The 27,588-nt window shown below is 34.4% G+C and overlaps 3 protein-coding genes across 8 annotated transcripts in view; 1 reads left to right on the forward strand and 2 right to left on the reverse strand.

Moving 5' to 3' along the window:
- Cad99C (cadherin 99C) overlaps positions 1-17,150 on the reverse strand; it is a 163,345-nt gene extending 146,195 nt beyond the window's left edge. For all 5 annotated transcript variants that reach the window (XM_076119704.1, XM_076119703.1, XM_076119700.1 and 2 more), the window contains exon 1: positions 16,838-17,150. The gene's annotated coding sequence lies outside the window, so the exon portion shown is untranslated. The remainder of the gene's footprint in view (positions 1-16,837) is intronic.
- Positions 17,151-18,769: 1,619 nt separating this feature from the next.
- Sol1 overlaps positions 18,770-27,588 on the reverse strand; it is a 384,779-nt gene continuing 375,960 nt past the window's right edge. For both annotated transcript variants that reach the window (XM_076119660.1, XM_076119661.1), the window contains exons 11-15: positions 20,993-21,179; positions 20,472-20,662; positions 19,939-20,146; positions 19,372-19,619; positions 18,770-19,056 (exon numbers count right to left, since the gene is read on the reverse strand). In XM_076119660.1, coding sequence (XP_075975775.1) covers positions 18,989-19,056; positions 19,372-19,619; positions 19,939-20,146; positions 20,472-20,662; positions 20,993-21,179 — 902 coding nt within the window. In that variant the 3' untranslated portion in view covers positions 18,770-18,988. The remainder of the gene's footprint in view (positions 19,057-19,371; positions 19,620-19,938; positions 20,147-20,471; positions 20,663-20,992; positions 21,180-27,588) is intronic.
- Positions 21,868-26,701, forward strand: DNAlig3 (DNA ligase 3). Its single transcript, XM_076119659.1, has 5 exons — positions 21,868-21,939; positions 22,022-23,746; positions 24,057-24,210; positions 24,598-24,861; positions 25,843-26,701. The coding sequence occupies exons 2-5, from the start codon at positions 22,148-22,150 to the stop codon at positions 26,586-26,588; spliced, it is 2,763 nt and encodes a 920-aa protein (XP_075975774.1). The 5' UTR covers positions 21,868-21,939; positions 22,022-22,147; the 3' UTR covers positions 26,589-26,701.

The following is a 27,588-nucleotide window of genomic DNA, read 5'->3' on the forward strand; positions in this document are numbered from 1 at the left end:
TTAATTGAAAGATTCCCCCTTGTTTTACTCCGTTTAAGCTCTAATGACTTGTAATAAAGACGTTTAAAGATAAAAAACTTCGGCATCCCAAAACAAAGATCGATGGGCCGGAACACGGTCTAATTGCATTCTGAGAGCAAATGAAATTTAAAAGGTGTATTAAAGTCAGGTGTAGAGAATGTTTGACATTTTGATCTCTTTTTTCTTGCAAATGTCTGTCTGTTCCGAGTCGAATATTTTAAGGCTGGTTATATTATGTCTTTTAAAATGTTACCCTTTTAATGAAAAGGTAAGCTTTATAACCCGAAATATATAATAAAACGTTATTAATAACACATGTTTAGGTTATAAACATGAGCAATGGACATAATTTACCTTTGAAAGTGGAGTTGAATGCTTGGGAACAAAGGGCGCAACACGACCGAGCTCAACACATTAATTGAGCCACAAAAATGTCATTATGCCCAGCATTCCCACACAAAATTTCAACAAAAGCTTTCCAACTAAACATGTCTCAGACTGTCATTAGTATCGTCCCGTTTCCTATTCACTAAACTTCAGTATTGCGGCCCTTAATTAATGTCCACAGGATACTTTGTGTCGATTCAGTCTCTGATGGAACACCTATACAAACAGGTTGACGGCCCAATCAACATAGACCGCTTACAAAGCAAGAAAGAGAACTATAATAAATGCAACAAGAAGAAAAAGGACAGCGAATATTGCTGAAGCAACAGTGATAGCATCCGTCGCTTCACGATCCAAACGGACAGTTCAAGTTTTTTTTATGGAGCGGCAGAAATAAAGCGCTCAGTAAGGTTTAATGTGTCCAATGAAACTTAAATACTTTTTCGTTCTTAATACCGCGGTTAATGATTTTAAACCAATAATGGAACATTCCCCGAGGCTGCGAGATTATTTCGCAGCAAAAAATACCCGTTCAAAACATAGTGCACAATAGCGCCGCGTGAGTTGCTCGCTATTTAAAAAATACAAAGGAATTGACGTCTCCATTTTATTTTTTCGATCGACTAAGTTATTATTCGATATACTTTTATTTGCATCGTATTAAAGTCGGTTTAAATTTGACACTGGATTTCATTCTTCAAACTTGGCAAATCGCTAGAAGTCTAAAAATAAACTCAAACAAACTATTCAAATCTCGGGCGAAAATGATTTTAAAAATCGATCTCATTTCCTAACCATGTCAGAGCCTATCAAAAAAAATTGCAGCTTGAATCAGAAAGGTCAATTGGTACAAAAAATATTTGGCAACGGAATCCAACAATACAGCCTGATCTATTTTTAGTCTAGCCTTTTTTCCGCTAACAACATTAGCAACAATACTTTATCGTGACTAGTGAACGTCCATTCTGTAGCAAGAAAGAAATAAAGTGAATTTATTTATAGGAATTAAATGAGCGCGATTGTCTTACAAAAAAAACACTTGCAGGCACCGTGTGTGACAGGGACAAGGTCGAAATTCTCACGTATGCAGCTGAGATAGAAGTTATGTAATAAATAAAATTACATTTGACATTTAATGAGAAAAGGTCGAATAAATTATTCTGTCTTTATAAACGTTTGTATTTTAAACTAATACAGTTGTTGTAATAAAATAATGATTCAGCTATTTTTGTGAATAAATAAACGATTCTGTGTATTCGAATTTCTTAACACTTGTGTGTTCATTATGTATTCCTTTTTACAATAACACCTTGACCGTCTAAAACACTAACCCAATATAACCAAAACCGAAGTAATAAGCTATCCAATTATCATTATTTATTTATTATCTATTCAAAATATTCAAACTGCTCGAAGGTCTTTGACAAGGCTGAATTAAATAATAGCTCAGTCTAAAGGGATTGACTACTAGTACCCTTCGAAGCACGGAGGGACTGAACACACCAACTACACTAAGCAGTCACAAAGTAACTATTCAGTTGCTGCCGGCTACCTAACCAAAGAATGTCTGCGCCGTAGGTTGCCGTGCCAATAATTGATTGATTAATTAATAACAAACAAATCTCAAACACAATCATGTTCTAACAGCTTAAGTTCTAATAACATGTTATTTATCAAACGTCAGTATAAAACAATAATAAAATTACGGGCATTATTTGATAGGTAAAAGTACAATCGTCAAGGTGTCCTCGGTCGGTGTTGAGGTCGACTACTATCGAGTGCATTCCGAGTATTAAACGTTAAACGTTACGTGGAACTTAGAGGCTGACAATTAATTTTAGACAGTAGGCTTTATAGAAAACAATGTTCCGCCAACGTAGTAGGTAATAAAAACTACGGTACAAGACTCGTTTTATATAAATTCATAACAGGATGTATTTTTATCTAAGTCACATGTACTATTGGGTATTATCTACATAAACCTAATTTTAAATCGTTTATACAATGAAAGAACATGTTTTGAGAATACTCCGATGTATGTTTTAAAATGTTTTTGAGTAGGATAAACATAATATCCCGCCGCGCCGTAAGCAACATCGATGATTAGGATCTAATGTCACAGTGCCAACATAAGAGTTCTATTTAATTTCAATAGTAACTATTGATTAGTGTTCTCTTGTTTGTTTGTTAATCATTTCTGTAAAGATGTTTGTGTTATTACAATGTTTATGACACAATACAATCCAGGAGTCATAATAGATTATGCAAGAGTCTACTTAGCCCCTGTTATAAATACCTTTTCTCTAACTCTCTCGTTTATTTACTTGATTACGTTAATTATATAACACTACCTAATTGTCAAGTAAAAAAGCCATGGGAATTAAAAATACTTTATAACCAATTAAAATAACACCCTGTGGAGTAACGACGTGTCTGCTTTTCATGCATTTGTGGACAGATTACATCCGTTGCAATTAAAATACCAAATGCTTGACAAAGAAAATAGATGGAAGTTTTACAATTTGTAGAAAGCTAATGGAGAACATCACAGTAACTGGGTACTTATTAAATTAACCTGTTCACTAAAAACCTGACTAAAGAAAAAATGACTTTATATTTTTACTAACGAGAGAATATATGCCTTAACATATTTAAAGATTCACATTCTATGCTGGCAAAAATCATTGACATAGACAAGCCTATCCATAACTGTGTTAATTGAAAACTTTATACAAACTAAACACATGGCCCCATAATATACCTAAAACCTTACTTTTTTCTCCGTTTCTTCTCTGCTATTTGTTCCAGATAGTAGCAGGATAAGTCTTCTGTATTCCTTCCATCGCCTATGACATCGTGCTTCAAAACCACACTCGCTATCAAGTCTCACAACAAAATAGTTAAGAACCTTAAGTATTACTACTTTTACTTAAGAACTTGAAGTATTTTGAGCAGCTTTTTAATCATCACACGGTTGATTGATTTAAATTGTTAATTCTTATTCGCAAATAAGAAGTCTTAGGGCGACTTCATTATCCAAAACTTCACACGCCAGCAAGTCTCACAACAAAATGGTCAGAACCGAAACTACTTATTTACGTCTAGATAGACCACTCATCATAGTGACTTTCCAGCACAAATGACAGAGGAAATCGATTATCATCCCAAGCATACCATTAAAGTGTCATTCTGAAACAAGTATAGTGAATAAATAACTCCAGTGGGAATCAAATGATGGAAAAACATGTTCGCTATCTGCTGTTCTGGGTTTATTTGCGTCTCTATCATTAAATGAAATATTACATCGTTGATTGCGTATCATGAGATTATTGTGTTTTCTTCCTTTCCTATTAAACAGATTTATTATTCCGTTGATTTTACTCATCGTTTTAAATTCCAAATCAACGAGCTTTTTCATTCATCTTTTTTTCATCATCACACGGTGGATTGATTTGCGAATTCAGTTCAATAAATCTTTTGAAAACTCATATCAGCTATATGTTCATATAAACTACTACATACATATATTTTTTTGATAATTTAAATTATATTTTTTAATGTAACTAAACATTTAAATTAGTTATGACCAAGCTTAACAAAATATATCTCAGAAGTTAAGATATTACGATTACCTAATGATTGGTTAATGGTTGGCAGGTGATAACAAGAATTCTCAACAAGTCAACATTAAATAGAACATAACACTCGTTTAAAAGCAAACCAATGAATAATTCATCAACTGCGAAAGCTTATTTAACTAGTACACTATGAGAAAGTTAAGAAAATACAAGCGTACTTTACCGTATACTACATTTCATAACACGGCTTGACATAACGATATCGAAGACTTGCCACCTACGAAGTCGACTTGTGATTATGACCCTATAAGTTAAATATAATTTATCTGGTAAACTGGCTATTGTTTCTGTATTAGGATTACGTAGCACCGTTTCTCAATGTTGCTTGTCATCCCTGAGAACTATGCGACCCTCGGTAATGATTATGATTCACATTCCGATGGATCGGTATTTCTCGATAGTTATTAATGCACAACGCAATTAATGTAAGCACTAGGTACCTACATTCTCAAGGAAAAGGTAGTCTTTTTCTTGGAAATTATACCATATAAGTAAAAAAAGAAACGGGTGTGGACGATTTTGTTAAATTTAGAAGCTGCTGAATAGTTAGATTGGAATTGGAACACAGGTTATAGAATCTGAAGTAACACATATATGTTACATATTATTATTCTTTTTATGCCGGGAAATCTTACCACGTGGATGAAAGCGTGGGCAGAATCTCTAATAAGCCTTACTTAGTCAAATCACTTTACAAGTTGTCATGTCTAGGCATGGCTAAGAGCAATGCGGATTGAGGCCGATGTGTACGACTATAAATCTCATCTAGATTTGATAAATAACTATTCCCGTTGCATTAATTACATGGAAAATGGTCATCTCTCTTAGTCGGATTAGCAAATTCTATACTTGAATACTAGTAACTAGTTAATAAACTAGGAAAGCCTGTTTGACTGTCAACTACATATTTACCCGCTAAATCGATTGTAGAAAATTTATCATGGATATAGTTGAAGACGCATTTTATGAAATTTTTGTTTCCTATTTTTCATTTTATTCCAATTCAAATGCGAGTCAGCGCGGATTAGTTAGCAGGCAACTTTACTCAGGTATAATCGACGACTTAAGAAAGCTTAGCACAAATCAAACAAATATCTACAATTTAGCACACACATAAACACAATAGAATATATTAAAACCAGTCTAGTTACAGACATCTTACCGATAGCCTGTAAGCTTGTAAGTTGAGAAACAGAGACGTAAACTAATATTTAAGTTCGAGTCACGACAACCGTTTTGAGAGAGGTGACGTATACTGCGCTCGTGTTGTCACTACGACACGGTTTGATGCAAATTGCTGACATTACTGTAATAGAACAACACGTGTTGACTTAATGGTCATAAACTACTACTTCTACTGTTATGGGAAAGCAAAGTAAACTTCCTGAGAATGGCCATTAACATCGGTTTTTAATAAGTTTAATTTTAAATGTTTAGAACTACATTTTTTCCAGCAACTTCGCGGGGCTACTCGTCTTAAGAATAAGAAACCTACCCATTTCCCGAGATAAAACTATTCCCATTGAGAAATCTCATCTAAGTTGGATCAGCCATTTAGCCTTGAAAGTATGAAAGATAAGTAGAAAGACTAGACTACTTAGTAATTACCACAAAAATGATTATTTTAGATATCTTCAGGTAAAAACGAACACTGCTGGTTCTAATGAAAATAAATTTTGCACTATTCATAACAGATAGCCCTCGGTGCTATTACACCGGATACGCCGTTAATATAACACCGTTACAATGACAACTGCTAACATTCACAAGCAATCTTGAAGCAGATCAACAGCTGCAAAGCTCAAGAAACAGATCTAAATGCATAGCTACAACTGTAACTAATACGGTACAAGAAACTAATAAGAAAATAGACTGTTACATATGAACCACCTGTCAAGGTAAACATGCAATGCATGAACTCTGTACATGGTTAGTCGTACGCCCATCATTCATGGACGCTGACATCCGATTGCGTATCTTACAAGCCATTCATTTACCTTTTACTGCTTTCTACGGCCACATTTCAGTCATTATTTAATAGCTTAAGGTCAATACATCGTGCTGCATTTGGGTGACGTGTGAATAATGGTTTGTTTGTTTTACGAATGAAATTCAAGCTCAACTAAGCGGGAAATTTGTTTTGTTTGAGTGCAGTCAAATTTAAACACAAGCATCAAAGAACAGAACTAAGAACAGATAGGTAATTAAAAAGAAATTATCACTTTAAAAGCAACACAAGATACCTACAAAAAGCATAAAGAAGCTATAGAAATCTTTATTATATATTCTAACAGAAGAATCATTAAGATGGTAGTCTACATATAACTGTTTCAAAATTGAATCAACGATTGCCGATATAACAATTTATTAAGTTAAAAATGGAGCTAGTGAGAACTTGCAACCGTTCTCAAGTTCTAAACCAACGGGACAATCAACGGAGCAAAATAACTAACCCTAATAGCAAATGGTTTATAAATGCAAATGTTCACTTCGAAATAAATAATGGCGAGAGTAGAGATATTAACATTAGCCGACCCCGTCAGTATAGGACTTATAGGTAAGCCGCTCCTACTATACTCCGACTAGTTACTAGAGAGCTCTGGCATGCACGATTTATCTAGGTTATAAGACATCATTCTATAGATAGATTCTTTACCACTTTTGGCTTCCGACAACAGACTAGCTATCGAGAAATGTTGTATAAAAATTAGACCAGCGCCTCTAACGGGCGCCGTAGGAACTATTTTGCACTACATGTTAATCACACTTGTCACTTGTCACACTGTCGATTCTCGACAGTACCGACTGTAGAGAATCGCGCTACTCGTTACTTCCGAAATACAGTAACTGTAACAGGCTTTTGTCAGCTGCATAAGTCTGCGGGTCACTGATGTTCTAAATCCTGAATTTAGTATATTGTCGAAAGCCGCGAACCTTGCATCCAAAGCTCTCTACTAACTTGTTGGTCTATAACGGGTCGACACACGCCGAAGTCGTATTAGATTTATAGTTTACAATTGAAATCAGAAGTCGTGTCTCTCAAGGCATTATTCAGCTTAACGTTAATTCTCTATTGATAATTCTTAATGGAAAGATTAAAATAGTCGTGTAGAGAAATTTTTTGTAAAGAGAAATTTTAACCTTAGAACTGTTTAAGTTTATTGGTACCCCGCATAAGTTTACTTTAAAAGTCATTATTAATTATTCAAGGGATATAAATTTCTTGCATACAAGTTTCTGTTTAAATTAATCAAGACAAAGTAGACTTAGTTTTTTGTCGACAATAAAAACTATGCGAGGATCGTAATTCCTATGTCACGATTACAAGCAATTTATCAAATAATAATCACAATCAAATGCATATATGTAATCCCGTGGGTGACAATATTTTAGTCCAATCAGACAGGCACTTAAATCACACAACCTCTACTACCGACTAAAACATTAACAATTTCAAAACCTAACACGACAAGATAAAATCCCTTATAAGCTGAGGTCTAACTTTCAAGAATTTCACAACGCAAACGGTAGGGGAGACCAACATCGTGATTACGAACTAATTATCTAATTTGTCACCCTCTATCCTCATGATTCGCGTGTCTAAACATGCACAACGTCATGCTCAATTCTCATAGCTGTCTCGTGAGATAAATGAGCTCCTAGCACCACAAAAGCCGGCCTCTACCCTAACATTCCTCGACAGGTTAGATTACTTCAAGCTTCAAGCTCAGATAAAACAATGTGATTGCGAGTTGCATTCCGTGACGTTTGCCTGAGAGAAGATAATATATTGTCAATGCTAAGGTATTTGTGTACGACGTGATTTTGCGGTGGATTTGCATGCGATTTTACTAATGATGCATTGCTGATATCTGTCGCTTAGATATTGCACGAACTAACGGAATTATTCTGTTACCGTGTTCAATTCAAGAATGTCTTTAAATCATCTATGTAAACTAAATCACAATAATAGATATTATTAGTCGATTATACTGATATTTATGATGGACCAATAATTATGTCATGAAATATGTTTATTCCTACGACAAAGAGGTTTTAGTCATTTTGAAGTTCCAAAAACAATGGAAATTTAACTCCCGTTTATTTCTATGCAGTAAAAATTCCGTTTCTAGTAGTTAAGCCCTGTTTATTAACCTTTGCTTTTACTTCAACGTTTCTCAATAGAAATACCACTATACCAAAGTACCGCTTTAACAAGGCCTTAACAGAGACAAAAAGGTCGTATACCGTATAACTCTGGCCAGTCAGATATCTAAATCATAAAAAAGATAATAACAAAAAAATAAATAGCCAGTAAGAAAACGAAGATGGTATTTCGAACTTTTCAATTTAAAACTAGAGGATTCATTTGTTACAGTTATAGATCCGTTTCAACTTGACCTATCATATTTTATTTTTTACTTGCTACCGATGGAATTACAGATTAGAATTATTTTTAGCGTTACGCCATACGCAATTCTACAGTAGCTTCTTCCTTCGCTGTAAAGTGGCTTGATTTCGGTCAAAAATGAAACAGAATAAATACAAACATGAACAACTAAAAAATCTGTTTTTATAGAAATTCATTCCACGAGTTTTAAGGTAGGTACAGCAATTTCTACCTCTCACCAAGATTTTCGCTCACGGTCAACTCTCAAATAACCACAGACCAATCGAACATTACTACGCGTACCTAATTCGTAAATGTTAGTAACGAATTTATAATCACTATTGTTATTTATCACGAAACTTGTTTGCGTTGCGAAGCTCCGTATATAGTGCAAGGGCGAAGTCTGTATTGGCCTTAACATGACAGAACAATGACGCACCGAAGACGTGTGATACAACTTTAATTGATGAAGTAATATTATGGCATGTATTGATTGGAGTAATTTATCAAATAATTACGTGTCTGTATGATGAAGATCTCTTGTCTAATCATTATCATTGGAATTAAAAATCGAAATGATGAGGCGATGAGGTCATTATCGACAAAAATGAACACATCACGACTTTTGTGTGGGTTTATGAAAATATTTTGATGTGTATTCGCATCTGTGGTTTGACCTAGAATTATTTATGGTATGAATCTTTAGATGGAATCTTTTATTCAATAATATTATGGTTGTTGCTACAAAAACAGTTAAAGAACATTCTAGCAGTATTCTTAAAAATTGTGTGATTCTTAGTTGGCGTTTTGTGATAACAACAATTCGATAATACTCATGGCAAATAAATAGCATTTATTTTGACGCACGTACACACCAAACCATCAAGGAACTAAATCGTGAGTAATACTAACCTCGAAACATTGCGAGACTAAAAAACCGCGAACCACATTGACCATTTCTTATTCCCGACATCCGTGAGGAATGCATTGGCCACGCATCTGACATGCCCACATAAAGTACTCAAGTAATAACGTACAAAAATCAAAGTCCCTACAAAAAACGTGTTAGCTATGGTGTTCACAATATTGACTTATAAAGAACTTCGAAAGATATTTCTGAAGCCGGTTGGCAAACACAGTTGTTTCAACAAAAAACCGAGTAGCGACAAATTTCTTGTTCGGGCCAACGGCCAAAGTAATAGACCTACGATGATGTCTTCTTTTAGATTTTTTCGCAATAGATTACTCAATTTTGTATCAAATTGGTGACAAATATGGTTTTTAGAAGGTGTCAGTAATATTTTCTGAGGAAACAAAAAACAAATTGCTTTGCCATAAAAAGTAACTGGATAGAAGTCCAAAATATTAAGTTTGGAAAACTACCATCGCAAGATTAGAATTAGAAGTTTCTTTCCACCACTAAGTATGTATCCAAACAATTTCAGATACGAGAGATAATAAAGGAGCATCTAAAAGTAGCACAAATAATGTATTGCTTAGGAAGCTCTAGACATCATTTTTCTATCCTTATCTCACTCCAAGACTAAATCATCTCAGATAAACAAAAGCAAAAATTACCAGCCTAGTTAGTTAAAATTCCCGTCTTCTACAGATTAAGTGAACTTAAAGTACTGGTTTCCAATAAAAGCTATCAGTTTCTTTTACAGTATAGGTACTTCCGCCGGTTAATTGTGCGGATAGGTGCAATCCGCAGTAGGATACTAATGATAGGGGAGAGAGCATCATAACTAGATTTTATGGTGTATGGTCATCCCTTGTTAGATGCGAAGGCGATTGCAAAACCATTTACGTAATTCTAGTGTTGCGTATTATTAGTCTCTGTTCGCTATATGGGAGTAATTATTATAATACGTAAGAGGTTTTAGATTAAAACGTTAATTACATTTTTAGAGTTCCGTACTGAATGATAAAAACTGTACTCCGTAATAGGTAGATGCAATTTATAAGGCACATATGCAGTTATGTAGTAATACTAGTACATAAAGACGAATCAAATCGCGTTTAAGACCCGTTGCATTATAATATTATGTGAACTATTTTTTAGACAAGAGTACGAAACCCTTTCGGCATCCAACTCGCACTTATTTGTTTTTCTAAAACACGAAGATTGATCGTAAAACTGAAGTTATTTATGCTATAAGATTACGTTTTCTTTATTATTTTATGTGCACTTTCTTCATCAAATTCCTAATTTAGTTTAAAGATAGATATTAGAAATTAGTAACTCTCATGTCTTGGAGCAAACGCAGAGAAACCATTTAATTTGTATTTGATTTATTTAATAGTACCTATATTGAAGTGTAAATGCAAGAAAACTTACCTGAATAGTCTTGGATACACGCATACAATAAAGTTAATAACGAGAGATAGCTTACGTATCCATTTAATTAGTAATTACTTAAATTACCTACCCGCGTAACGTCTAATGATTAGGGATGTACTAAAAAGTTTAATTTTGTTTTAACAATAATTTAGTGAGGCTTAAAACATATTGCAATTTTAGCTGTGAAAAACTACCAAGTGCCTGAGTTCAAATGGAAATATTCTATTCGGGTACTTCCATCCATAACGTTGGCTATAGCCTAGCCAAAATTGCCGTAAACTGAATTGAAATTGACCGAATCAAAATATTTAGACTAAGCTATCAGAGCGTCAACTTTGCGATAATTTATCCCATACAACTTTTAGAAACCAGTAGTCATAAACATTAAAATAACTAGGATTGTTCTGGATATCACAAGGATTAGTTTAGGCATTTGAATAACCGAATTAACAAACTGATTTATAATAAACACTATTAATTTCGACAACACAATGAAAATCTGGTCATGCCTGACTAAATCCGGAACCTGAATACATCTACAGAACAACAAACATAAGAAACGCTAGCTAAATATATCCCACTTGCATATTGATAAACCATTAAGTACCTTAACAGGTACACGGTCCGAAATAAATATTTATCAGGCGAGACGAATGGGTATACATTTTGCAGAATTGTCCGTATTTAGATAAGGAATTCTCGCCGTGAGAATATAACACACTTTTATTTGTTTAATTAAAATTGCGGACATTTCTTTAAGGCGAAGAATAGAAAGCAGTGTCCTTTGACGGTATTCTTCGATTTATTCTAGCGTCTGCAATAATGCTGAGCATGTATAGTATAACTATTGGTGTAGAGTCAAACATTGGCCTTCCTAATTTAGAAAATATATCACTTAAGGGTTAGTTGAGGTAAATACACTTAAAGCTGTTTAGCTTTAAGTGTACAAAGTGTACAACCTACAAAGTGAAAAGTAGTACCTTCTAAATATACTCCTCTTATTAAAAACGGAATCTTTCTTCGTTAGCAGTTAGAACCTCACTATTGTTCTTTGCACAGCTGAGAAAACAAACCGCATCCTAATTGAATATGTTAATACAACACTGAACTATGGCACTTCTAAACCGTTACAAGGATTTGCAAAGACACTTGACACCACGCTTATAGTAAGAATGCAGTTGCACGGGACAAAAACTACAACAATACTATACGATAAGATCGTGTGTAAACCTTATATCTTACACAATAGACTTAAACAGATACTCATTGTTTCAAAATTTATAAAAACAATGACGTGATATTGATGAAGGCAATGATTGTATCAATTAATTGGCAATTTTTGTTTTAAATCGTGAGATTCGCGTCATGGTTGACAGAAGTGTTGACAGGGATTAGATCATAATCTCTTGGCCATAGATATCTTTTAGCAACCACTGTCGTATTTCAGTTGTTTATTGTGAAAGTATGTTTTAAAGTTCTATCGTGTTATAAACGACAGTTTAATTAATTTGAATTGGTTCTTAGTACGTGTATTATATTCTTAAACAATTAGGAGTACGATACATAACGTATCATAATAGAATATTGTTCATTTGTGATCTGAAAGAATGATCTATTCAACTGTTGTTTTATTGTATATACGTAATACGTGGTTTACTTATCGTTTACAAATGCAAACAATCGTGAATAATGGTAATAAACAAACGTTAAGAATTTATGATACGATCAACGATTAGTATGGAATAGATTAATTTTTGAAGATAGTTAGTTGGTAGCCCATCAGGGCCATCGACATTCTAACATCTCGAGCGATACAGACCCGCGCTTCCTCCCTGGAGCGGGACATGCAGTAATGCATTTTCCTGACGAAAAAAAAGGGGGGGCTATCCCGCATCTTAGTTGACAACTATTTCGAAGCCACTATGCTGTACGTTGTGCATGTACCTTAGAATATAGTGATGAACACGTAACCTGCATTAAAGCAGAATTATGTTACGAAAATACGAAGTGTCCGTCAATTTTACATATACTAGAGGTAGTTGTCGATTGAGATACGTAATACACATACCGAAGAGCTTTCTTTAAATATAAAGAATTCTCGGAAGATAGAGAGGGATAACGAAAACAGCTGAATCAACAATTTAGTAGCGATAAATGTTTTTTGTATCGAAAACTAAATAGGACCTGCCGGCTGCCGATCTGCAGGAACTCATTTAGTACAGACGTCAAAATGTCAAACAGTAGCAAATATTGTCATTTAAAACATACAAAAACATTCGTTCTGATATTTCGAGACTCATCTACTAAGTATTGAAGTTAAAGAAATGACTTTTCATACACTATCCTGCCTAACTATGTACAACTGGTATAAAACAAAGTTTCCTGGATATTATTTGCTGAAGAAAATTCACCTAGACAAGATAAATATTTGTAGTCATTACATTGTTTTATCAATCCAGTTGAAGTAATGAGTGGTTTTGTAATACACTTCTATAGAAGTTAGAACTAACTATATTAGTTGCTCCCGTTCCCTACTAAATTACAAATCGACAACCGGAGGCTGGTTTGTATAAAATTCCAGTTACTGGCTCTATTAAATTCGTTAAAATAAGTTACACCTGTCAATAAATGGCCAGTACAAGATAAAGTTTTGACATTTATTTATTTATGCCAACTAATAAATTGACAGGAACAAATAATGCTAATTACCTTCGAAAATTATTAAACACCTGACTATGGTTTCGATTGCCTTTCTATTAGATATTAGGCCTTTAGGTATCGGTACGGTTAATTAGATTGGTTCATTAATTCAACAATACGCGAAAGTAATTCATTGGTCGTAATAAGATTTTTAATGGAAGGGACATAAACGATAGTATCTATATAAGTTGTACTTATTTATTTGTTTAGTACAAATACTAGTACTTTAAATACCTACCTAGGTAGTTACGAGAAAAAGAATACAATTGCAGAAGATTGTATTTTCTACAATAAAGTAATTACCATTTCGCACACAAAATCCACGGCCCTTCAATCTTAACTCAATGCCCGAAGACCTTTGACATAGAATAACGTTTGTAGTTACAATATAAGCAAGATACTGACAAATGAGTATTAGAAATACCTAACCTAACCTAATACTAAGTAAGCCTAAAGTAACCAATATGATCTAATGCTTCGAATATCTTGTCTGCTTTACTATTGCTATTTCAGTATCTAGTTATAAAGACATCCCAAGCATTATACCGTTAAGCTTTAGACATAAATCCTGCATAAATTTATGATATCCAACGATTCTGACTTTCTCCTTAGTAATTCGTAACGTTGGTTAGCTACGAGTACACGCGGGAATAACTATTAGAAACCTTTTGATATATTACAAATTGGTAGTTATGAATTTGCATGCATGTAATAGCAATGCTGCTATTAGTCTTTTTTTAAATCAATTACTGTCTAACTGCAGGGCGAGGGCCTCCTTCCAAACGAGGGAGGGTTTAGGCCTTGAGCCCACCACACTGGCCAAGTTCGAGCACTTTTGCATGCCCTCAATTAATATATTAAACAAATTTTAGGCATGCAAGATTTCATTACGATGTTTTCCTTCATTAGTCTTTAGAAGAATAAATTTATTTCGACTTGCTTAAAAATAGAGCTGCTAATTGTCCGGATTGAGTATCGTAATGTTCTGATCAGTCAACCGGTCAATTTAATTAAACTGCTTACCGGTTTTTGCACATAATCAAACCTCAAAAAAACGACAACATGGTGACGAAAGGTCTATTTTAGTCGACGATTTTTTGATTTCTTCTCCGTATCTGCCTTTCTACCATCCTACTATTTTTCTACCTTTTTTTGCTATTCCTTTACGGTGTCGCTATAATAGCAACCGAACGGGAACTAATAGTGATATTTACGCTATGATCTCTAGACAATTATGTAGGTACCAAATTGTTTGTAGTCTAACTCGTAACCTTTTGGCGCCGAAGGCTTTGTGCTAACATTTCGCAAGATAACAATACGGGACCTTTTAGATTACCTACTGCTGAGTATTGAAGCAATATTAACACGAAAATAATCTTTGAAATGGAAGAATTGACCATCTTTGTAAGGAATATTAGCAGATTTTTTTTGGACTAACGTACCTATTGGTGGTAGGAAGGTACCTAGGTACCCTATGTCGAAGATTAACATGTTTAAGATACATTTTGGTTCACGAAAAACAACTACTATCGAAACAGCTTCTACAAATACATTAATTAGGTAGGTTAGGAACCTACCTAGGTGCCATAAAAGTTAAGAACGTACGAGTACGCCAAATGAAATGTATAATATTCATAATAATACTACCTACCTAAGTAGGTATATGAAGAGAACTTGTATTTTTAAATAAGAGAGATAGAGATGTGTAGAACGTATTTAAACTTGCCAGTCCCCTACCTGTACCTGGTTTTTACCAAAGCGAAAATGATAACCAGTTCCAAATGATACCTATTGATTTTATTAGTTTGCCTCAACTTACATATTTACCTACTACCAGTCATTAATATTATACTGGTTTGAGATTAAATTATATAGGTAGCTGTATACTTAAGAGATAGGTGCTTATAATCTGGTTAAACAACGTAAGGATTTATTTAAAGAGCGCTGACATTCGTCACGTGCGTACTCCACGAATCAAACCATTCCGGATTTTTTATCAATTATCGCGCTATAGGCACATTTTTTAATCGAATTTGTCCTTCAAATAACACTATAAAATAAGTACCGGACATATTGTAGCATCTACCTATCTATCCCAAATGGATGATGTTGGGAAGTCCGCGGTACTTGGCAGGGCGAGAGTGACATAGGATCGGAAAGTGCGATATAGGTAAGCCAATGTTCTATTCCTACTATAGTAAGTCAGGAGATAAAAGGCAGAATAATTAGGCTTTATGTGATGATGATGGAGTCTTGTGGACTCAAACATGAAAGCGATGAGAACATTCTTTATTATCCTACAGGATTTAAATCAGAACACAAAGTTTAATTGCATTTTCACTGCGTTTAGTGCAGTTCAGACCTGTTTATGCTAAGATGAATACAGTACATTGAGGACAGTAACACACTTTCTATAGGGTCAAAAGAGCGTGCATAGAAGCAGGAGATGCGATGTGACACTATTATTAATACAGATCATTATGAGGCATTTTTAATCTAATCTTATTCCTACTTAATATTATAAATGCGAGTTTTAGAGGTTGCATGTAAGTAGGTACCTAGTATGTACCTAGGTAGGCACGTATGTAACTCTTTCACGAAAAAACTACTGGATGGATTTTAATGAAATTTGGTAATTAGGTAGGAAGGTAGATACCTACACTGATAACTTAAAAACTATCTAGGTAGTTAGGTACCTACTACTTTTAATATCTAAAAGGGTTTCCCGGGATAAAAAACATCTCCCCGAGAAATCTTTTAACGCGAATGAAGATGCGGGCAAAAGCTGGTAGGTAGTTTAGGCCTAATAAAAGTTGTTCCTCTGTTTACGATAGAATATACCTACCTATCTAGTGTTAAACAGGCTTGCGGTCTTATTTACTGGTTGGAATTATCTGCGTTGTCTAGATAGATACGTAGGCTCAAGCCGGCTTAGGTGGTTTAGATACTAGACTAGGCCGAGTGGCATACAAACTGAGCGATTCTTAGTAAGGCTTACGAACATTGTGCCAACGATTTAGGTACTGGATTTCAATTTAAAACGGAATTCTCATTAGTTATAGCTGTGCTTGCAGTATTCTTATTAATCGTTACCATTATACGATGTAATTGTTATGCTTACGTATCAAGTTTTTGTTTACTTACCTCCAGTTAACGACAATATTTACCTACATAAAGTTAGCGAATGCGTTTTGCATTTAGTTGATACTAGTTGATTTCCAATTTACTAGGTAGGTATTTACTGATAAGTAAAAACTAACTTCAATAAACTTACTACGGAGGTAGATTGTACGGGTTAAAACTTACAGGCGCGAAATATAGCCTGTCATAAACGTAGAGAAACTGAGAAATACTTACAAATAAGTAGGGTTGTCTAGCGGTCCACCTGCCTACTGTATCGGGCACGGAGGCTGCGTCGGCGTCCCCCCAGGAATGCGACACCTGTGACCACAATCACACTCACAGTACCACTCCGACCTAACACTTTTCAAAGTCACAACGAATACGCAACGTTTTTCACACAGTATAATTCACAAAATACAACAAAGTAACTCCCTTTTCTGTCACTTTACAAAAACTTCGATAAAAAGTTTCGCGGACTCGGAGAATAACAAAGTACAGCCTACTGACCGGCACCGAAGAGAGCGGCGAACGAACTCAAATTGACGTAAAGGCGGAGTGGGGACGGCGCGTGTGAATAGCGAGCTAAACGAAGCGACGGTGGCGCCGCCACACCTGTCAACGCGCCGCGTACAACTTTGCGACAAGCAATGAACCGAGGCGAAAGTAGTGGTGCAACCTCAGTGCTTTTATCGAATTTTAGATGTTTTTTTTTGTAAAGCAAATGTATTACTCAGTATTATTATTGACTGACATAGATGATAGCTAAGATTATAATTTTATTTGGTTAATTGCAGCCTGCTTCTCTCAATATCCGTTTTTTTAATGGTTTCGCATTTTTAATGACTTATTTCCCTAATTGCATTTCTCCAAATCTTAAATAAACAAAGCAAAACTTCGAACCTACAGCGCACTGCTCAGACAAAATGTTCCGTTTTATCCATAAGACTAACACAAACGTTTAGCTGTAGTCTTTTATGGGAATCGAACCCACGATACCTACCTTAAAAAACTGCTTATGCTGTCATAGTACCTAGTAGTTTGTAGTAAAGTAGTTGACATGTAACTGTTTACATGTCAGCAACTTTAGGTACCTACTACATAAAATATTAAACAAACTTAACTTACTTACCTAATAATCTCAGTGTAAAATATCTTAATCGCAATTTATTTTAACACCCACCGTGTTAATCGCATCACTATAGCCATAGGAGTTAGAACCTATTCATTTCCTCGATTATGCAACTAAGCGACGGCAAACTTTAACCGGGTGCTAGTAGGAAGAAAATGTCTTCGAGAATTATTCACCACAATACGAAGCTAATTGAAATTCTCCGTTATGATGTCAGGTAAGCAACGTTTAATTTAACGAATTGACAATTTTACATAACGAGTGTTATTGTAGTTAAATTATATTCAAACGTGGTGTTGCTGAGGTCTTTTCATTTGTGTAATTGCGAAAAGTGATGTAGGTACAATCTTGCTATCAAAATACCCATATTATTATGTAATAAGCACCTTGCTAAATTGGTGAGTGTAATTTGTTAAGTTTCGACTTTTTATTCATATCCAGCTGAAAATAAAGATAGGTACCTACATAAGTAAACAAATAATGAAATCTGATGTATTTAGGATAATGTTTGATTGAGGAGTAAATAGCTCGAAACCACTGATATTGGTGTTGCTGGTTTTAGTCCCAGACTTGACACGACATTCCAATTTACATAAAAATGTTAGTTAGATAAATAAAATTCATTACCCATACTACGACCTCAATTTCCTATCTCCGGGCAATCTCTAGTTTTTTTGTAACAAATTTCTCAGAAATGACGTTTCTTAACCCGGGATTCGAACCCAATACCTCTTGCGCGGCAGTTGAATACTCTAACGACAGAGGCAGGTGTGAGAGGTAAGGCCATACGGCCATAGTGAACTAAGGTATCCTTATTGCGATTAGTTTTAATTATATTTTCGATGCCAAGATTCGGTGATAGCAATCTTAAACATTTTTATGTATACACATGACTTTAAGGTAAAAATAATGGCTTTTTGTAGCCTCGACTAAAATTTCTATAGATTTCTCTTTCCAACACTGAGTTAAGAGCATTGAGCTGTAGTAATAAAAGCACAGAATAATAAGTACTATAGTAATAAAAGTCAAAATAAATTCAAATAATTTATTTTTATCATTACAACGTGCCTTTATGAATAAATCTTTATTGTGTTCCGCATGGTATTGCTTTAGTTGGTAAGTAATAGAGGAAAACATAAAATGCGATTTTATAGAAAATATTGCATATCTACGTAATTACAGGTGAATGGCACATACTATTATACAAAATATACAGGATTAGACTATTTATAATATTTAATCTAATATCACTTTATTTAATGATATAGTTGATGATGCAGCGGTATTGCGAGGATGATCAGCATTAGAAAATGTTCAGATATACCTGAAAAAAAGAAGAAACATCTTAAACAAAACATTCAATAATAGCGAAAGACTATACTTTTACTAAAATCAAACGACAAAACGACATTGAGTTTAATTAAATTGGCCACCGCCAATTCCTTCGCCCTTATTAGAAATGGAACAAAATTATTAAAACAATATTCGCTAAGGTAAAAAGGAACTGAATTTTATAGGAGAGCCTGATGTCTTTTATTTGAAACTGGTTTGAAATCAATAATCTTTAATAGTATAAGCCAGCTCTCTTCTTTGTGTTCGTTACGGATGTTTCACGAGGTTGCAATGATTAAATACTTACACAGAGAACTTGAAGCCTTATCTTGTACCGGAGGGGCTCGATACTCGTCGGTGGCTTCTAAAAATTGGTACATAGCCTTAAACCCAGTACCATCTAAGCGGTCGTTCGACCTAAAAGTAACTTTGAAGAAATTTCTCTCAGACTCTACGTGGAAATCTTTCCATTGTCCACAATATCTACCAAACCTATTGTCTTCAGTCATATAGTTTGAAAATTCGACATAATCACTCGCCGATACTGCTTCGCATCTGTAATAAAAGAAATATTCAATCAGTTATGTAACAGAACAATTAATGTTAATATAGCTCATATAGTAAAAATATTGTAAGAACGTCTAACCCCCGGTTTCTGAGCTACATTTAACGGTAGTTTATCTATTCAATAGCGTTAAAACTCATATAAAATACCGATTTTCATCTAAGTTGTTAAACGCTTTCAACTGCATGCAGATATCACTAAAAAGTCATCAGCAAATCAGTTTCATTTAGCTCGTAACTCTGTGCATTTTGCTCATCGAGAGGCGTTTCAAGACAATAAAATAGTAGGTAGGTACGCTAATGAACTTACGGCGAAACTCCTTCGACATCAAAATTGGTGAAGTGCAGGTGCACTTTTTCAGTCTCGCCGCCATGGAAAAAGTATGTACACTCCGTATCCCTGGGATAAGGTCCTGGCGAATTGGGAGAAGCAAATGTACCATTACGCGCCTCACTACTATTATAGACGAACGCGCATGGAAACTCCTTTAGCTGCCTCCCTGTGGTTATACCAAAATCTGAAAAGCAGAAAAACAGCTTTTTTAGTAAAATAAATTAATATTGGTGTAAAATTATGAAACGTATATTACTATTGGGATGTTTTGGGAAAAATTAAGTAGTGAATAAAAATTTAAATTGTTAAGACTACTTAGAACAAGGCTTAGATTTAACTTCTGTATTTAATTCTGTTTTTTTTTATTAAAGGTCCGAAATTTTCGTTCAAACACTTAATTACATTAGGAATGTTTAAAACAGCTCATAGTAAGGTGCTTATTATAGAGACACTTATTTCTCCAATTTCTTTAACTTCTCTTCAAACGTGGAAGTAATAATAATACTCACTTTCTACAAACGAATATGATATTTTGAATCCTCTAGAATATCTTGATGATTGTGTTCCTCGGAATTCCAGCATTAGTTTCGGTCCATTCGACATTATGGGCTTGGGGAGGTCGATTCCGCAGTACGTTGCCACTATTTCTAATCGTCCGTCCACGTTGACGAATGCTTGCAGCGAATCCACGTTGGTGCAACTGTAAATTGTTAAGAAAAAAATGTTTATTTCTTTTCGCTTCCATATATTATTTGCACACACAACCATTTAGGTTTCCTAACGCATTTTTGTAAGAAAATCTAAAATCGTGCTAAACATTTTTTTACAAATTTGAATTATTCGGTAAGTCATATTTGTTTTCGAAATAGTAAAAAAACGGCTTTGTATGGCGAAGTACGTCATTTGACGAAACATGTTATTTTTTAATGAGTTTGTAGTTAAACTCCCCCACAACTAAGTACATTTGAAAATAAGCAAGTTCCTACCTACTTATCTCAAAACGTAAAAAAGAAATATAGGCCGCACTTACTCTGTAGATCCATCTGGAGATTTGTACAAGTAGAAATCTTGAAATATTAATCTAACCCGCTCCTTGCCTCTCCCGAAGAATTCGTAATGGCAATGCGTGTTTGGAGGATACTGCGAAGGGTAGTGCGGTGACGTCAGAGTGCCGTGCTTCGTGCCATCGCTGCTGAACTCTTGGTGACATGATGAAGCTGGAATCAGTGAAAATCCAAATTAAACATCATGATGAAGTAAGTTTAATAGGTACTTACATACTTCATTTGTAAGATTTTGTTTTATATTATGACGAAAGGCTAGTCTCAATTTAGCACCGTGAACAGTTTTAATAAACATAACTAGAGGTAACAGAGAGTTATTTCAAATCAATTGTGATTCAACTAAAAATGCATCAGTAGCTTTGTTTTATGCTTGTACCTGAGCGTTAACTATAGGTATTGCTTGCCGCTCTGAATAATAATTTAGTGTCAATTAGTTGTGTATCATTAAAATTAATTAAAATTGCTTCATTCCACTATTTTCAACAATGCCGCACTTCTTTGTACAATTCTATCGCGTAAATAAACACTGTGTCAAATAAACATTTGCGCATGCGTAAAACGAAACGTCGATAGTGGTGGCCCAACGTTAGTTATTTTGTCATAACGTTAGCCGCTAGAGAGAACAGTGATCGTAGCTGTTACAACAAGGTTAGTTATCCATCTTGGACATATTTTACATTCATCACTATCTCTGCACCGCTTACAATTGTTGTAAACAAATATTGTTTTAGTAATGGTGAGTAAATTTATTTGTTTTATGTATACAAGCTGTTATTATCGATCGCAGGTCGACGTTATTTTACATTGAGGTACATCTCTATATTTGTCACATTTGTCATACTTGTCATGTCAATTATTGTTATGTAGTTTCGTTTCGAGTTCAGTGATGAAATCAAGTTAAAACAAGTCGTAGGTAAACGTAACAACTAGTTCAAGTGTATATAATTATTCGTATTTTTTAAATGAGACTTAAAATTTATTTATAAATTTCGTAGATTTTCAGTGTACAGGAAACAAAGTTATGGTGTAATTCCCGGCCTATTTGCGTCAAATATTTGAGTGTATTAATAGTAAAGCTATGGTGAAACGGTGACGGCTTGTAAATAAACACGCGCATAAATATGACGGAATCAGCACCTTTCTTCGTGGAGAGGGCTAAGGGGGGCAGAGCTGCGTGTAAAGGATGTAAAGCTAACTGTCCTAGCGGTGAATTACGTATGGCAAAACTTGTTGCGAGTCCCTATGGCGAAGGTCAGCATATGAAATCCTGGCACCATGTCGATTGTTTCATGAATGTTTTGTTAAAACAACGACCTGCGACTAAACGCGTAGATTCTATTGACGACATCGGCAACTGGGATAACATAAGTAAAGAAGACCAAGAATTAATTCTAAAAAAGCTTAATGATATGGAGAAGTTGTATGCGACAAAAAATAATGGAAAGTATACAGCTAAAGTTATTAAAAATGTCTCAGTGCCAAAGCCTAGTACAACAGACACTTTAAATACAAGTAAGGATAGTATTGACAGTTCTAAAGAGGTTGAAACTGATGATGACAAGTTTGAAACCTTCTTTAAATTGTGTAAAAAGATATCTAAAGTAGATGCTTACACAGAAAAGACGGCTGTTGTTAATAATTTCTTTAGAAAAGGTACAGATGATGTCTCTTTTAAAGGTGACTTAACTCTTTGGTGTAAGCTACTTTTACCGCAGGTATTAAAAAGAGTTTACAATTTAAAAAGCAAGCAGCTGGTCAAATTGTTTTCTAAAATCTTCAGAACAGATCATGATGATATGTTAACACACTTAGAACAAGGAGACATTGCAGACACTATACAAAAATTCTTCTTAAGGTCAAAAGTGGTTGAGCCCGCAGCTGAAAGTACACTGACTATACAAAAAGTAGAACAGTTCTTAGAAGACCTATCAAAACTGACCAAAGAGGAGGAACAAATACATCATTTCAATAAAATTGTTAAGAAATGCACTGAAGATGACTTGAAAATGCTTATTCGTTTAATTAAAGGTGACTTGAGAATAAATGCAGGTCCAAAACATATTCTTGAAGGAGTCCATCCTGATGCTTATAGTGTCTTTCAAACATCCCGAGATCTGGATATGGTTTTGGATAGGATTATGTCTGAGAATAGTACTGTAAAACATAAAGACGCAATACAGAAAGGAGTGGTAGCTAAACTGACCATCATGACTCCAGTTCTACCAATGTTGGCCGAAGCATGTAAGTCCGTGGAAATGGCTATGAAAAAATGTCCTAATGGAATGTTTTCAGAGATAAAATACGATGGGGAAAGAGTACAAGTCCATAAAAAGGGTAATGAATTTAAATATTTCTCTAGAGCTCTGAAGCCTGTGATGGCTCACAAAGTCAGTCACTTTAAGGACTATTTACCGCAGGCATTTCCTAAAGGTACGGACTTAATACTAGATGCTGAAGTGTTAATGGTGGATGTAAACACTGGAAAACCTTTGCCTTTTGGTACATTAGGTATTCACAAGCAATCTGAGTTTAAAGATGCTCAAGTGTGCCTGTTTGTGTTTGATTGCCTTTTTTATAATGGAAAAGTACTGATTGATTTACCTATAAGAAAAAGGAGGCAGATTTTATATGAAAACATGGTTGAAGTGACAAACCATGTAATGTTTTCTGAACAAAAGTTGATAGAGAAACCATCGGACTTGGCTAAAATGATTGCTGAGGTATGTTTGTATTTTTTTATTCTTGAAACTTGAATTTAATATAACTAGATACTAAACATACTAATACTTAATTCCATAATTACTCAAGCATTCTAAAGAATCCTTTTTCTGAGTACAAACATAAATTATAATAATATTTTATTACACTCTCAATGTTTTCATCCAATTAGTAACAGAATTATATTATTTTATTTATAGTGAATTCTTATCTTAAACAAATAAGGTCAGAGGGAAAACCTAGAAAAAATTGATATTAAATGTAAATAACTGAGGATAAAAATTTCATAACTGTTTTTCCCTATATTTCTAGGTACTACAGCTCGGCCTGGAGGGCCTAGTACTGAAGGACTTAGAATCTACCTATGAGCCGGGCAAAAGACATTGGTTGAAGGTGAAAAAAGACTATCTTTTTGATGGAGCTATGGCTGATACAGCAGACCTTGTGGTCCTAGGAGCTTGGTTTGGTAGGTATTCATTAAATCATGCTCTCTTTCTTTTCATGCATCTTTTCAAGCAAAAAGTATTATTTGTTGAGACATGCTCAGGTAATGGGCGAAAAAAAGACTCCCAATTGAAATAATTAGGTATGTATAATGTAGCACATTGTATTATACAAACATGCTAAAAGCAAACATGTAACTACAATCTATGGATCATACAAATATTTGTTAAATAGAATTCTAACCTCAAGAGTTTCATCTTATACCTAAACCATTATTTTTGTGCTTCTTATATGGCCATTACCTTTGTTTTGTCAAAGTTAACTACACAAAATTACTCTTAAAAGAATAATAAAGGTCACAATGAACTGTTGAAAATAAATACTAATAAAATATACTGTATGTTTTCAGGCACTGGCAAGAAAGGAGGCATGATGTCAGTATTCCTAATGGGTTGTCTCGACACTCGCCGAAACAAATGGGTGACCGTTACCAAAGTTCACACGGGACACGACGACAGTACATTGGAAAGGCTACAGAAGGAACTAGCTCCACTTATGGTGAAGATATCCCAGGACAGTAATAAAGTCCCTTCATGGCTGGACTGTAATAAAGGAATGGTACCCGATTTCGTTGCTGCTGATCCTAAAAGTCAACCTGTTTGGGAGATCACTGGTTAGTAGGATATTTCACTATGATATAACATAATGCTTTTTAAAACAGTACTAGACAAGCACTACCTTTGCACGACTGACTCCGTGGCGCAGTGGTTTAGGTCACCACGCCGATACCATTGTGTCGGGAGGTCGTGGGTTCGATTCCCACACGGAACAAATATTTGTGTGATTCACAAATAATTGTTTCGGGTCTGGTGTCTTTGTTGCCGTTGTTTGTATGTTTGTAGAGGTCCCCGCAACACTAGAGCAATACTTAGTGCGGGAGTTGTCTTTAAAAAAAACTACTTATAACGACTACGGGTAATAGAGCTATCGGCGCAATTTTGCATGAATATCTTTCAAGTGATTTAATTTTTAAAACATTAGTTCCTCAATAGTACTTACAGTAGGAAATCAAGCCATGTATGATTCATAACTACTAAATAATAATATGGTGTTAAGTAAATTGCATTAATAATGTCTACACTCTAGGGGCGTAGGCTTTGCTAATGCATTAGGTATACCTATATTATTATAAAGGTCATAAGTTATCAACACTGCTCTGATGGTTATTTTAATGCGTAATTAGAAATTATATATGAGTAATCGAATTATATTATTAGTCACAGTATTTTTTATCATAACAGATAAACTATGTATCGTAAATATTTATAACATAGTTATTTTTGTCAGTGAAACGAAACCCACGATCTTACGGGCAGTCGTGACAATGATGCAATTATATTTTACTACTGGGACATTAATAGAATATAGATTTTTATTCCTTTTGATTATACGTAATCTGTCTTACTAATATATGTCGCGTAAGCTCTTATTAGCAATCAGTGTTTTCTCTTTTTCAAATACAATATGCACTTTGTAAATTTGATTGAACGAGATAAAATCTTTTATAACTAATTTAATAGTCATACGACGTTTATTAGTACGACAGTTAACAAAGTGAACTTTTAATTATATAAATATTTCCTTTACTTTCCAGGCACTGAATTGACGAAAGCAAACCTCCACACAGCAGATGGGATATCAGTGCGATTTCCAAGAGTAACAAGAATACGTAATGACAAAGATTGGAAAACAGCAACTAATCTGGATGAACTTAAACACTTATACAAAACATCTAAAGAAAAAACAGACGTGTCTTTGTTGAACAAATTAGCCGAGACGGCTAACGACGAACCACCGGCTAAGAAAAACAAACTCAACCCGCCCAAAGTAAACGATAGTCCACGTAAGGCTAAAACTAGTCCGAAAGCACCTAAACTAGATGATTTTTTTACAAAGGTAGATAAAAAACCTAAAATTAAATTAAATACATCAGATGCTTCTGATAAAACAGACTTCAAAATCAAGGAAGAAAGTAATATGAGTATTGATGAAGTAGACAGCAAGGAATACCTATTTGTACCTGAGAAACCATTACCAGATGTATTTAAAAACAAGAAGATTGGCTTCTATCCAGATTTTATAAGTTTTTCTGAAGAAGAACGGAAACATTTCGAACGACATTGGATAGCTTATGGCGGCGCCGTAATTAAGGCTGTACGTGCATTAAACGTTGACTTCCTAATACACAAAAATAGGACTATTGCGTTTGATAAAATGAGAGAGTTGAAGCGAAAATTACCTGAAGATGTAAGGCATGTGTACAAAGATTGGTTGATGAAATGTATAAATGATGTAACGTTGTGTGATACAGCGAAGTTCCCTGTCCGTGTTAAGCCTTGAAATTGTGATATACCGCGTATACCGTTGATTCTTTATTTATGGAGATGAAATCACTGTTTTTTACTTTATGTATCATGTACCTAACATGTTAATAAAAGCATATTTACTTACAAGTTTAGTTTTTATTGAAATCTTGCTGTTATCTAGGCTTTTCTTTACTAGCTGCTAGTGTTGCATGCGAGTGCAATTAGTACATACTTTGTAATAGGCAGACACAATACATTCCTATATCTATTGTACCTGCCTAGCACAATGAAATGTGCTATACGAGATAGAGATATCCCAATTACTGTGTAATATGATGCAAATTAGATGCTTTTTGACACCTGTCTTTGTGCTCTTCTCGTGGGATCCATGACCATACTTTTTACGGACTACCATTAAAGCAAACCAATCAAACCTTAATACATTAGATTCGGTCTCGTGTAAATGTATCATAACCGTAATACATTTAGTGTAATGAACTCATTACATAATTAATTCGTATAGCCTAACTAAAATTAAATAAATGCTACCAAAATTTAATATTTTGTAACAAAATAATCCCGGAGAATTACAAGAGAAAGTTTTATCTCGTGAAAACTCATTTAGGAGCTCAAACAGGTGGCTTCGAAGCGCCAGTGTTTCAAATAGATAGAACCACTGTCGTAAAAGTGATTAATGAGGTCGGATCTCAAAATCAAATTCAATTATGTTCTTGATAGTTTAGTTGGAGTGTCTATTCATTAAATTCCGTTTTTGATACTTGAAACGGTTTTGATTAAGTGTGATTAATTGGTTTTTGTCAAGTAAGTAAAGTTCTTTATTTGTGTTGTAATTACTAGAGATCTATTCAATAGTTACCAATTTTATAATATTCGAAATTTGCACAAAAAAACGTCATATGAATCTTTATTTTCAGATTATCCGTATTTATCTATACACATAATTATATAGTAAAACATAATTCATGCGCATTTTTTCGAATTAAAAATAACTATTGCAATAGGTAGGTACATAC

Source organism: Anticarsia gemmatalis, chromosome 11 (genome assembly GCF_050436995.1).
Source record: "Anticarsia gemmatalis isolate Benzon Research Colony breed Stoneville strain chromosome 11, ilAntGemm2 primary, whole genome shotgun sequence".
NCBI classification, from domain to species: Eukaryota; Metazoa; Arthropoda; class Insecta; order Lepidoptera; family Erebidae; genus Anticarsia; species Anticarsia gemmatalis.